This window comes from Danio aesculapii, chromosome 11 (genome assembly GCF_903798145.1).
Source record: "Danio aesculapii chromosome 11, fDanAes4.1, whole genome shotgun sequence".
Classification (NCBI taxonomy): Eukaryota; Metazoa; Chordata; class Actinopteri; order Cypriniformes; family Danionidae; genus Danio; species Danio aesculapii.
Window position 1 is genome coordinate 37,938,000 of NC_079445.1, and position 13,962 is coordinate 37,951,961.

General features: G+C 34.4%; 1 protein-coding gene across 1 annotated transcript in view; it reads right to left on the bottom strand.

The window, feature by feature from the left end:
• The window catches only part of LOC130237099 (ERC protein 2-like), a 59,174-nt gene that overhangs the window by 43,030 nt on the left and 2,182 nt on the right, over window positions 1–13,962 (bottom strand). Inside the window, exons 3-4 of the mRNA XM_056467906.1 lie at window positions 9,646–9,720; window positions 3,317–3,472 (exon numbers count right to left, since the gene is read on the bottom strand). Coding sequence (XP_056323881.1) covers window positions 3,317–3,472; window positions 9,646–9,720 — 231 coding nt within the window. The remainder of the gene's footprint in view (window positions 1–3,316; window positions 3,473–9,645; window positions 9,721–13,962) is intronic.

Below are 13,962 nucleotides of genomic sequence, written 5' to 3' on the forward strand. Positions count from 1 at the left end.
TTTAATTTAATTTAATTTAATTTAATTTAATTTAATTTAATTTAATTTAATTTAATTTAATTTAATTTATCTTTCATACAAAAGACAAAAAGAAGCACCAAAGAAAACTGCTTTGTCACTGAAACATCTGTCCTTTTCAGGATGACATCATCCATATTTCATACAGCCATATCAATTCTCAAATAATGAAATTCCGGCCCTATTTATTATTCTATATGAATATCATATTACTAAAGTGAAAGTGATTTTATGTCATCATAATCATTTTTATTAACTTTTAGACACGCTTGTCATCCTTTCAGTTCTAGTTTACAATATCATGCAAATGTCCGGTTATTTTCCAAAACTACCCATGCATATTTTTTGTGCTAATACCCCACACAATCAATCCTGTGCAATGTGTTGTTTGCTAATAATTAGAGACGCAGTGTCTGATACGCAATGCGTGATAGACTTGTTGGCACTGTAAACTGGGACAGAGCCAAAGTTTGTGCGAGAAGAAGAAATCCCAATAAACCTGCAGCCGAAGAACTGAGGTGTTTTGACAAGAAACACTGTCAGCAACACCACCGTGAAAAATATATACACACACATCCTACAAATCCTATTTTAACACTGCTGCTTCTAGCATTACTCAGCAGAGCTATCATTACAGTTCACTGACGCACTCCAAACACTTCACTACAACCAAACACTTCGGCAAAAGACAGATTTATTATTTTTAAAAGACGCTCGGTGGAATATTTTATCTGATTTAGCTGCTTGGAGAATTTGTTTGCTGCTAATGGTAAATCATGCTTAATGTAAAGTGATATGACGGCTGATATTGTACGGTGTAAATCTTTACTGTTTTATTTGTTACTAAGCAGGTTTCATAACACGTTTCACTTTAGTAATGTGATATTCAAAGAGAAGACAATCTAGGGTAGGACTTTCATTATGTAAGAACTGATATGGGTATCTGAAATATGGATGATGTCATTCTTGAAACAGACAGCTGTTTCGGTGACAAAGCAGTTTTTCAGGGTGCAACTTTTTGTTATCTGTTTGAAAAAGCTATTATATGTATTTGTTTTGGGGTTTTTAATTGGAAAGATGGTTTTTCAAATCAGAACAAAATATATATTAAGAATATATAAAAAATAATAATAGTAAAAGTGTACATAAACTAAAGTGATGTACACACGATCTGTGTTATTAATGTTATGAATAAAATTAAAAATAAAATAAAATAATACACACACGATCCCAATTTTTACAATTTGCAAAGGTAAATGTTATGAATAAAAAATAAAATAAATAAAATAATGCACAGATGATTCAAATGTTTACAATTTGGAAAGGTAAATGTTATGAATAAAATAAAATAAAATAAAATAAAATAAAATAAAATAAAATAAAATAAAATAAAATAAAATAAAATAAAATAAAATAAAATAAAATAAAATAAAATAAATAAAATAAAATATATTTTTTTAAATAATAAAATAAAATAAAATAAAATAAAATAAAATAAAATAAAATAAAATAAAATAAAATAAAATAAAATAAAATTAAAATAAAATAAAATAAAATAAAATAAAATAAAATAAAATAAAATAAAATCTATGTTTATAGTCAAAATAAATGTATTTGTTTATTGTAATGTAATACTTTAAAATCAATGGACTTTATTTCTTGAGTTTATAATGAATGTATATGATGTAATCCATAATGCGTTCACTTTAAACAAAAATCTTTATTATTTATTTTTAAAAATACAAGTGCATATCTGATTTTAAGATTCTCTTTGAGTTTAACAGCATTTAAATGCACAATGCTTCTGTGGAGTAAAATTTAAGTTAAATGCATTATTTTAACAAACAGTAACATTTCCCTCTGCATAATTTGTCTTTGCTTTGTTATTAACATGTCATCTTTTTTATATTCTGTTATACAGTAATAGTAATATGTATTCTTCTCATAGACACTGTATGGATACCTCAAGACTAAGTACAGATACCTGTACACTAATTTTGTGCTGTTTTGCCTTACTTTGAAGTGCTGTAAAAATATATATATATGACAAAAAGCCATGACAACAAATGTTTTTATGTTACTTTAACTTAATTAAACAAGCTAATCAGGTTTAAACTAAATGTTTTAAGCTATACAAAGATTAACATCATATTATCTGTGGTTTAAGTTGAGATGACTTGATTAAACTAAAAGATTTAATACAGATCTGTCAGATATATATAAATATATTTTTTTATTTTTTTATTTATTTACAGTGAGGGATGATGCACTTGAAAATGAAAATTACCTTACTCTCTCTCAGGTGTTTTTTTAATCTTTTATGAGTTTCTTTCTTCTGTTAAACACAAAAGAAGATACTTTGAAAAATGCGGATTGCTGGAACTGTTTGACTGAACAATAGTAAGGTTCGAGCAACCTCATTAAAAACAATCTTCTTTTGTGTTTAACAAAGAAAGAAACTCAAATAAGTCTCAAACAAGTGAAGGATAAATAAATGATGACAGAGATTACATTTTTGGGTGAACTATCCCTTTAAGTTTATCATTTGTGATCATTATAAACTTTTCTATTATCCCAAAAGCATAAATGCACCAAACTTTTTATAATAAAATAAAAAAAATAAAATAATATAAAACATAAAACAATAAAAAAATAATAATAAAAATTAAAAAAAGTAAATAAAAATTGAATAAAAAAAATGAAATAAATAAAATATAATAGATAATTAAATAATAAATAAAGATTAAACAAAATAAAACAAAAAATAAAATAAAAAATATTAATTTAAAAAAATTAAAAAAAAAATAAAAATAAAAATAAAGACAAAACAAAACAAAACAAAACAAAAATTAAATAAAAATAATAAAAAATAAAAAATAAAAAATAAAAAATTTAAAATTTAAAATTTAAAATTTAAAATTTAAAATTTAAAATTTAAAATAAAGATAAAGATAAAATAAAAGAAAAGAAAAAATAAATAAAATGAAAAATAACAATAAAAATAAAATTGAAAAAATTAACAAAAATAAAATAAATAAAATAAAAAATTTAATAAAAAATAAGATAAAATTAAATTAAATAAGAAATACAATCAAATAAAAAAATACTAAACAAAAAACAAACAATAAAATAAAATTAAATTAATTTCAAAAATCCAAATTTTTATGATTGGCGAAGGTAAATGTCAAACTTTTACATTTTTTAATATCCTTTAAAAACACTTAACATCTCACACACACTTTCGAGCATTTACACTTCAAGCTCAATGTTTATCTATTTAAAAATAAAAGCTCTTTACCTTGGTCTTCATGAACTTGGAGTGGTTTTTGTAGACCTCCATCTGCTTGATCTCCTCCTCTCGATCTTCCGTATTCAGCAATCCATTCGCCTTCAACATCTGAATCTCGTCCTCCAGGTCCCGAATGTTGCGCTCCAAGGAGGCAATTTTGGTGTCCTGGATAAACAATTTAGTGGAAAAATTAGCCACGCTGTGCTCCATCCCCTTAAGCTAGCAATGACAACTTTTTATGGGTGCAGATTCAAGGGGTCCGAGGCATGCCAAACCCCAATTCCCAACACACAGGAAGAAATCACAACAAGACAGGGATACGCCAAAAACTCAGCATCGCCAGTGAGGAGCTGCAGTACTGCTGCATAGCCAAAGCAGAATCTGTCTCCCTCATGCTAATGGATCAGCATGTAATCACCATTTGGTCGAAGTAAGAGCACACATCCAGCCTGGACGGAGACAGAGACGCTCTTTCTTTGCACGTTTTTGCCTCTTTAGACTGGGAGAGAGTGTTGCGGTGCTGCAGCTCCTTCAGCTTTTTAAATAAATAATACAACGTCTTTGGCATTAGCTATGGTCCATCTCCCGTTCAGACATACTGTACATAAGAGCATGTTTGCCACTGCCTTTCTCTGATAACCCGCCCTTCTCTCTCTCTCTCTTTGCTCTCACAGACATCAATAGACACCATTTACACATGAGGCCTTTGAAAAGCATTGCAGAAATCGCAGCTTTGACTGTAATGTTTGCTCATTTAGTAGTAAGTGGAGGTAACGTTATACCTTGCGGCTCTATGAGAGATAATATCCATCTTCAGAGCGTACGCAAACAGATCAGATTTCCGCTGTGTGTTTCTGTCATCTTCTCCCACGCCTGCATCCGTGATCTCAGTGTTGTAAACAACTCCACCTGTTCCCATGGCACCGGAATCAGCATCTCTGCTCGGCCAATAGGGCGGGAGAACACCGCCGCTGATGCTAAACAGGTCATGAACTGGCTTTCTTTGCTGATTTAGTCTCTGAGGTCCACTTATAAAGATTTAGTACATCAAAAATGTCATAATTTAGAGCTCACAGGCTTTTTTCTGGTCATGTTTTGATTTAGAAACACTGTTTGAATAGGTTAAAGACTATAGAATACTCAAGACACTCATAAAGTTTTCAATGGGGAAAAGTGTAACGGTCAATATGGTGAATGAAGCATCAAACGGTTCGGAGGAGAAGCTCGGACCAGACGTGTGCTTTACAGCAGTTTTGTGGTCAACAAACACATTGGAATCTCAGTAAATACTTGTTTCACAGACTTAAGAAATATATCCACATAAAGCTTGAAATCTCTACTTTGAAATGAACCAAGTGTGCTTGAAAACAATTTTTTTTTGGTTTTGTAATCTGTATGAAACCAACGCGAGGTAGAGTCCATCCTGTCAAACGCACATCACATGACATGACAGCAACTACAAGAACGCCCACAAACTTGTAAACAAAGAGTCGCTTTCATTTCTGGAGGACATTCACCATCAAGGCTAGGGTTGGGTATCGTTTGGGGTTATTTCGATACCGGTGCTAAATCGGTACTTTTAAATTGGTACCGGTGCCAAAACAATGCCTGAACTGATACTTTTTAGCCACAAAATTATTTGACAAAAAAAATATATATATTTTAATCATTATAATTGAACAATATAAATATTTATTATAAATTTAAAGTAAACATCCATTCATATTTTATTTATTTCAATTGCATTAATATATTTCTTTTGATCATTTGTATGTTAGCATGAATGCAAGATTTGCATTATGCTATTAACATTACATTAGCTTACTACTAACCTGTGGAAAGTCTGTCATCAAAATCAGGGAACACCTTTTGTCTGGGTTTAGGGTTTGTGACTACTTTTACATGGACATCAGTGATCTAATGATTTGCCTTTATCTGAATAAGACAATAATATGATTCAGGTGTTTACATGAGTTGCTTTTTGCATGTTACATTCATGATTTCAAGTTACATGTTATAGCACATAGATCCATTAACGTCATTACGTCACCAGCCTATAAATGTTTCCTCTGCAGTTTGTGTCTGTGGTCCTTTAAGATAATCAAAAATCACTGTTTAAGTGGCAGACTCTTGCCAATCAGAGTAAAATCAGAGTAAAAATCAGACTATTGGTGTCCATGTAAACATACTCGCTGAAAGTTCCAGAAGATGTCGCAAGCTGTCAAAGATAGTCCATTCCTCACCTTTAAGTTGATTCCATGAGCCCTCAAATTTTATAAGTTTGATGTATTTCCCCCCTTACACGCAACTTTTGTAAAGCATCTGCTGCATGTTGGTGTGTCAGAATCCTTGCTTGTAAAATATAGCCATACTTTAGAATGCTTAGTTTAAGCAAATTAGACGAATGCGATTGTGCGTGTTGATGAAGGGTGTCGCTCACCGCATGCGCCGTACTGCGGGCTTTGCCTTCTATAAGCAACAAGAACAACTGACTTCGCTGATGGTGTCCGTATCTCTCAAAGCTGTTTAGAATGAAATATTTAGAGATGTGTGACACAACGCATACTTTTGTGTGCCTTTGATGCACCCCTTCATGCTTCTTAAGGGCGTCACACACCGGATGCGCCACTCAAAACCGCAACACGGCACGCACATGACAGTTGAAAGTATCGCACACAAGATGCGCACATTGGCATGTTATTTAAAATTAAACTATTCGGATGCCGCTCTGTGGCGTGGCTGAAATATGAACAGTGTCCTGAGTCAAAGCTGGGTGCCACGGACAGATGCCGACTTGAGGCGCTGGTGTGTGTACCCTGATAGAAACCTTTGTTTAGAATTTTTAAATGCATGGTGCTGCATGGTGCTTCTGGTGTGCGACTTGCTTTATGTTCTTGTCGCAGCACCAGTGGCACCGGAGTAAGGCACTGAAATTCATATGCTGGTTCGGTCCGGTGCATACCGGTTACAAAGGTACCGGTGCCATAATGGCGCCGGGTTTCAGTACCCAACCCTAATCAAGGCCTAGTGAATTATTTCAGAAGACTAGCATGATCTGAAGAAGCATTATCCAGATGATGACAATGTGTAAAGCTGACAAAAATTAGGTTGGTGTCGTGATCTTGTTACTTTCGAGTGTGCATGTGCATTAGGGCAACCTGAAAAAATTGCAGATTTTGTGTGATTCAAACATTTAGAAACTAAACTTATGAGACCGTTGTTGTTTAATTTTATTGGTGGTTCCAAATATGTAATGTAATCATAAGCTTGACAAACAGTTTTGGAGAATTTGATGTTTCCTCATTCAGACAGAATGCCCCAGCATACTGCCCAAGAGGCGTTTCAAAGATGTAAAGTGAAATGACTTGCCTTAAAGGGAATTTGAATGGGCATGGTGGATTGTAGACTCAGAATTAAACGCCCAATGCTGTGATTGGCTGGCAGTTTTGCATATTTAAACATTTTTCGAAACGAAGATTAGCTTCGAAAGGACATCTGTGCATTTACTGAAGTAAACTTCTACATGTATGTTTGATTGCATCCTTTATAGATGGAAGCTTCTGTGATAAAAAAAAAATTCTAATTATACCAAATATTCTGTGATAACAAACAAAGCAACAGTGAAGGCATAATTAAAGGTCCCGTGAAATTAAAATTATTACTTTTTTAGATGTTAGAATCAGTATGTTAGTTGTAATGATGTCTATAAAACTTGCATTTAGAAGATATAAACCTGATTTAAACACATAAACAAAGCTTGTAGTTTGTCACTTCTGCCTAAATGGATCAACAATTTTTTTCACATCATCTCAAACTTTAGTTTCTCATCAAACCTTGACCGATCAAATGTTATCTAGTATCTGACATGCCCCGCCCCCTTCAAGACGCTTCTCATTTGCTTTTCATTTGATATGCTTGAGCTTAATTACTTTCACTGGCAGAGTTGTTTTAAAAACAAAACGCTATTGGCAGTTTTTTTAAAGGGGAGGAGCCACTCTATGTCCCACTCTCCCTTCATGTTTCAGTAAAAATGATGTCAAATTTTGAATAAAACTGCACATTTCAAAGCACTTCTTGGGGCCTTTAAAGCATTACTGTCAGATCCAATATGGTCAAAACTGCCTTTAATTTCAATCTCTCTGAAAATGCTAAATCAAATTGTACCCAGTTTGTACACAAATCTGTGGTGAAATTAAGTGAACGTTCTGGAAGATAATCTGAAGTTTAAAAGGTAGTTTTGTCTTTGGGGCTTAAAACCCCTCATTTTAACTTCATAATTTTCTGCGTAGACATGTGAGCCTCTCATTTTCATGTCAATTTCAATTGATGGGTGGAGCTAAACAGGCAGTGATGCCGGCAGCTAGCTCTCTGCAACTTTTACGTGGTCACCCACTGAAGCTAAGCAGCTAAGAGGAGATTCCCCCAATGTGTAAAGCGCTTTGGGTGTCCAGAAAAAGCACTGTGTAAGGAAATGTAAGCAAATGTAAGGAATTATTATTATTATTATTATTAAATCGATGTAGAAGATGTTGATTTTCTTATGTGGAGGTGGAGGTTAGTCACACTAAATTAATGCGTAAAAAAGCCACATTCCACAACCTGCCATTTTGTCCGACTGGCTTCAATAATAGCTGTTTTTAGACTAACATGAAAATTAATTATTAGACTAAGTTCTGAAAATTACAGGATGGTTTTATAATACAGCGACCTCTTATATGTCAAAAGAATCAGCACATTGGGATTTCTCAGTTCATGACCCCTTTAAAAAAAAAGAGCACTGGAATGAAGTCCAGGTGAAGCAGTTTGTGCAGTTTTTTTTTTTTAGCGAGTCTATCATTGTGTCACATGGATGCAGTGGTGAGCTCTGGGTAATATTTAGCTCCAATCAGAGGGGAACTGAGGAGTGTGTGCGTGCCATGCATGAGGTCATACTTTATTTTTAGCGCGGTGTGTAATGCTTCTGCTGGCAGGGGTTGCTCTGCCTGTGAGCGCACAAACCCACTTACTGTTTCATTCAGCCATTAAGCAGCATGCTGCAGTGACTCCGCCATCAGACGTTCATCTCGTCTTTCTGGTCCGTTCTGTTTGCTTTTTCAGTCGAATATTGTTCTTTCTGAGCATCAAGAGCTTGCTTGATTAATAGAATTGTTAAGCAAGTCTATTAATCTCATAAAGGCTGTATTTATTGATCAAAATGCAATAAAATAGAGTGATATTACTACAATTTGAAATCGCTGTAATCTATTGTAAAAATGTTTAAAATGTCATTCATGTGATGCAAATCTGCATTTTCAGCATCACTGCTCCTGTATTATTAAACATTCTGTAGTCACTCAAATATGCTTATTTTAGACATTTACATGGGTCATATTATATAGTCAAATAAGGGGTTTTAAGCATTAAAATAATTAAATGGCTTTAATAGATTTTAAGACTTTTTTCTGTGCAAAACATTTTAATATGACAGAAGTAGAAAGACATTCAGCATAACAATAGTTCATATACTGAAAATGCCACATTTAATTACATACTAGCAGACTCTGTTTAAAGAAATAAAGTTGACTTAAATTTTAACATTCATTCATTCATTCATTTTCCTTCGGCTTAGTCCCTTACTTATCAGGGGTCACCTCAGCGGAATGAACCACCAACTATTCTAGGATATGTTTTACGCAGCGGACACCTTTCCAGCCACATCCCAGAACTGGTAAACACCCATATACTCATTCACACGTACACTACGGCCAATTTAGCTCATCCAATTCACCTATAGCGCATGTCTTTGGACTGCAGGCGGATTCGGAGCACCCGGAGGAAACACATTTCTAAACATAATAGTTTTAATAACTCATTTTCTAATAACTAATTTATTTTATCTTTGCCATGATGACAGTAAATAATATTTGACTAGATATTTTTCAAGTCAATTCTATACAGCTTAAAGTGACATTTAAAGGCTTAACTAGATTAATTAGGTTAACTAGGCAAGTTACGGTAATTATGCAACTTATTGTATAACGATGGTTTGTTCTGTTGACTGTCGAAAAATATATATAGCTTAAAGGGGCTAATAATTTTGACCTTAAAATGGTTTTTTAAAATATTAAAAACGGTTTTTATTCTAGCCAAAATAAAACAAATAAAACTTTTTTCAGTAGAAAAAATATTATCAGACATACTGTGAAAATTTCCTTGCTCTGTTAAACATCATTTGGGAAATATTTAAAAAATAAATAATTCAAAGGGGGGCTAATAATTCTGACTTCAACTGTATATATAAAGTATTACACACACACAGACGCACACAAAAAACTAATATTATACAAAAATATATTTACCTTCATTTCTATGATAGTCTGAAGGGCTTTAGTTTTTCCAGGGTCTGGGTGAAGCTGGTTTCTCCGATGAAGTTCCTGTGGGAAATGAATAATGTTAGTACTACAATGAAAAAATCTATTAACATGTTTACTGGAAACAGTAGTTCCTGTAGTGTAAAATCTAAAATATCTGTGACCCTGAAGTAATCCACAAAAACTGGGACATTTGATGGGAATCTAAGTCTCCCTTCTGAAAATCCCTTTTATGTATTCTGATCTTTTTCACTATTTCACATTTCAATAGTTTTAATCTTACTCTCTCAGTTCATAATGAATTATGTGTGTCAATCTCAGGTGCTGAACTGCACAGACTATCTTATACTTTAAAAAATATATACATAAAAACTTGAACTGTTCAATAACTTGTCCCTATTTCACACTCATATTGTTTTTATTATTCCCTCTGACATTTTGCACATTTCTCATGCACATTTCTGCCTTTTCTTATTTCACATGTAAACATATGCTATTTACATAACTCACAGTATAATGCACCTTCTGTTTATACTTATTTTGCACCTTATGCTGTATTTAAAGTAATCTCCATTACACTGGTCTCTTCCAACTTGCACTATACTTATTGAAACTTATTTTATCGAAGTGCTTTAATTTTACACAGTTATTTAGGATTTTTTTTTAGTTACAAAAAATATTAGAGTAAGCCTTCTAGAGAAATCTTATGTTGGTGCGGGATCTGAGCGGTGTTGGTTTGCTGGCGAGCACACGCACGACTATGCAGAATGATTAGCTGAGCGTCACACGGCTCAGCTCCGCTCACATGCTCTGGCTGCTACAGTACATCAGTTCAGTATGTGCACTATGTTACATAACTGCCCCCTGCTGGCCATGTATTTCTTGTGTAAGACCATGTTGTGCTGTGCCGCACTTTAGCGCAGTAACGTGCGACACCAATTTAGATCACTGGCGCATTCTCAGTAGCCACATCTGTATGTCATAAAGCTTAATGAATATACAGATTTTATATTTATTCATATACTATGTTTTTTGCACTTCTGGTTAGACGTTAATGGCGTAACAGTAGCTATGTTTCCATTCAATTGGAAGATGTTAATTAAATGTATGCTCAAAACTGGATTATCACATAAAAGATGTGCAAATAAAGCAGCGTTTCCATCCAATGAGTAAAAAATCGTCACTTCCTGATTAACTGGCGCCAAATATCAACAGTTAAAATGGAATTTGCTGCGGTAGGAGAAAATGCGTGAATCTTTTTTTTAATTTAATAAATGACTTGCACCTCAGAACACAATGCCGACACGCAATGAACACGTGGTGGGATTTAAAGACGTGAGACACCCTTGCAGGCAAAGGATGTCAACATAACGTCATTTTGACCTTGTACCCTAACACTGTGGGGATGTTGGATTTTGTTTGGAAATGAAAATCGGGTAGACGTCTGAACCCAACGTCAGGCCAACGTCAATGTCCAACGTCCAACCTAAAATCAACCTACAAATCAACCAAATATCAACGTCTAATCATGTTAAACCTTGACGTTGTGTGGACGCTAACACTATGACATCTATCGGACGTTGGATTTTGGTCACTTTCCAACACAACCCAAAATCAACCAAATATCAACGTAATTTCACATCGCTATTGGATAACAGAATAACGTTGTCCTTAGATGCTGGCGAGACATTGAATTTTGGTCACCTGACAACATGACCCAAACCTAACTAATATTAATGTCTTATGATGTTGTGTGCCTGCTGGGATGGAGCAATTAATAATATAATAACACTAATACTGAAATGGTTAAGGCATTTTACAATGACCAAAACAACATCTCAGATGTTTTACAATTTGCTCAGCTTGCTGGTTTGTCCATGCACACACATTTTCATCATCACATGATCTCTTATAACAAAATCACATGACTTTTTTAATGCACATACTGGAATTTGTTCAGTAAAAGTGTTTCCATCATAGTTTATAAGCAGCTTTTCTTATTGAATAAAAAATTTATCCTACTCCTATATATTTTTTATGCACATTTTCAAAATTGATGCGCATCTTGGTGTTTACATCAAGCATTTCTTATGTGCAGATCCAAAATGTACATCAAAATAGGTGGATGGAAACATAGCTAGTGGCTTTGTATTTGTACTCTGCACAATGACAATACTGTTAAATCTAATCTAATCTACCCTGTGTGTTTGTAGCAGTGCTGGCACAGATCTCCTCTCGGGTCCAGATGACTCAGAGACCATATGCTGTTATTGTCTTCGTTGAGTCTAACTATCTGTCTGACTATTAAGATGGCAAACCACTTAACCTCAGATTGTTCCACAGAGACTGTGCGTGAGTTATTGCATTTCTCTGCCTCGAAAATCGTTCATGCTTGAAAACAATTATTCGTGCAGTTGGTCATCCAAATGGAGTCCACTGTAATGGCTAAATGTTTCACTGTTCGGTGCAACAAGTTAAACAAATCAATTCTCCAAACAAACCAAAATATTCCAAACAAAAACATGAATTGCAGGGTTTTATGTCATTTAAAGAGTCGCAGCACTAGTTTTTTAAGATCAAACCATTCTTCCATTCTCAATGTAAGCTAAAAAGCAGACAAAATCACAGCCAATCAAAACATGACAATGATGTTGAAAGAAACAAGTGGGGACACTTGACAATATTTGTATTGTAAACCTATAAGCTTACTTCAATAGCTTTAGGCCCATTCCCAATTCTACCCCTTAGCCCTTCCTCTTACCCCTACCCCTCGTTTTGCACATTTACGTCAAGGGGTAGGGGTGTCCCAATTCTCTTTAGCTTGAAGGCGTAGGTCTAATGGGAAGGGCTAAATACCCCTTTCGAATGAAGATTTTTCAGGACCACACTCGAAACCAAGGGGTAAGAAGATTTCCCAGAATACACCAGCCACAACGGCAGAATCACTGCACCCGGAAGTAAAGAGATTCACAAAGTAGTATTTTTTTGTCATTATTACGAATTTTTACAACAAACAAACAATGTTCTAATATAATCATAACCGCGTTATGTAAAATAAAAACAGCTAAATTTCGCGACCTGTAATCCATAATCATAACTCCTGTACAGTAGTCCCACAACATTGTGGCACTTGATGACACTCAAACACCCTGTCAGTAATGTCTAGTACAAGGGTAGGGAACCTATGGCTCGGGAGCCACATGTGGCTCTTTGACCAAAAATATGTGGCTCTCCAGCGGTCTTCCTTCATTCATTCATTTTCTTTTCGGCTTAGTCCCTTTATTGATCTGGGGTCGCCACAGCGGAATGAACCGCCAATTTATCCAGCATAGGTTTTACGCAGCGGATGCCCTTCCAGCTGCAACCCATCTCTGGGAAACATCCATTTACTCTCATTCACACTCATACACTATGGACAATTTAGCCTACCCATTTCACCTGCACCGAATGTCTTTGGACGGTGGGGGAAACCGGGGCACCCGGAGGAAACCCACGCCAACACGGTGAGAACAATTGTAATACAATTACAATTCCCCTTTATGTTGTATTTTCTACAGCAAAATGAATAAGAACTCAGTTTACAATAAAAAGACGTTTTAACCAATGCGCATATGTGGCGCTGTGGTTTCACTTGAATCGCGACACCAATAAAGGGCAAGCAAGCAACATTTCTATGGTAACCTCACACATGTAAACTCAAACAACATTCATGAGTGGCGATGGCAAAAAGAAAATAATCTATAAATTGTCCTATCTTCATACATTGAAAAATAGAATTGGGATTGGGCCTTAATGTACAGTATAGTACTTCAATGTCTGCCGTTAAAGTCAGCAAGTCTTTGTCACTATTGGGATGAAATATCTGAAAATATGCGGTACAGGTGAATTGGGAAGGCTAAACTGTCCGTAGTGTGTGAGTGAGTGTGTATGGATGTTTCCCAGAGTTGGGTTGCGGCTGGAAGAGCATCCGCTGTGTAAAACATATGCTGGATAAGTTGGCGGTTCATTCCGCTATGGCGACCCCTTTTTAATAAAGGGACTAAGCCGAAAAGAAAATAAATGAATGAATGTTGTGTGTTTTATGCATATGCACTCCCTTACAAAATCCCAATAAATCTAAAATGAAGATTTTTTTCCCCAAAATAGTCATCTTATGAAAATATATTCATATAGCAATATATATTGCAGAAAACGAAATATCGCAATGTCTGTTTTTCCAATATCATGCAGCCCTACACTGTAAAAAATCCCTAAATTAGCAGTTTTCTGTATTTTGTGATTAATGTTTTTTTATTTTTTATTTTT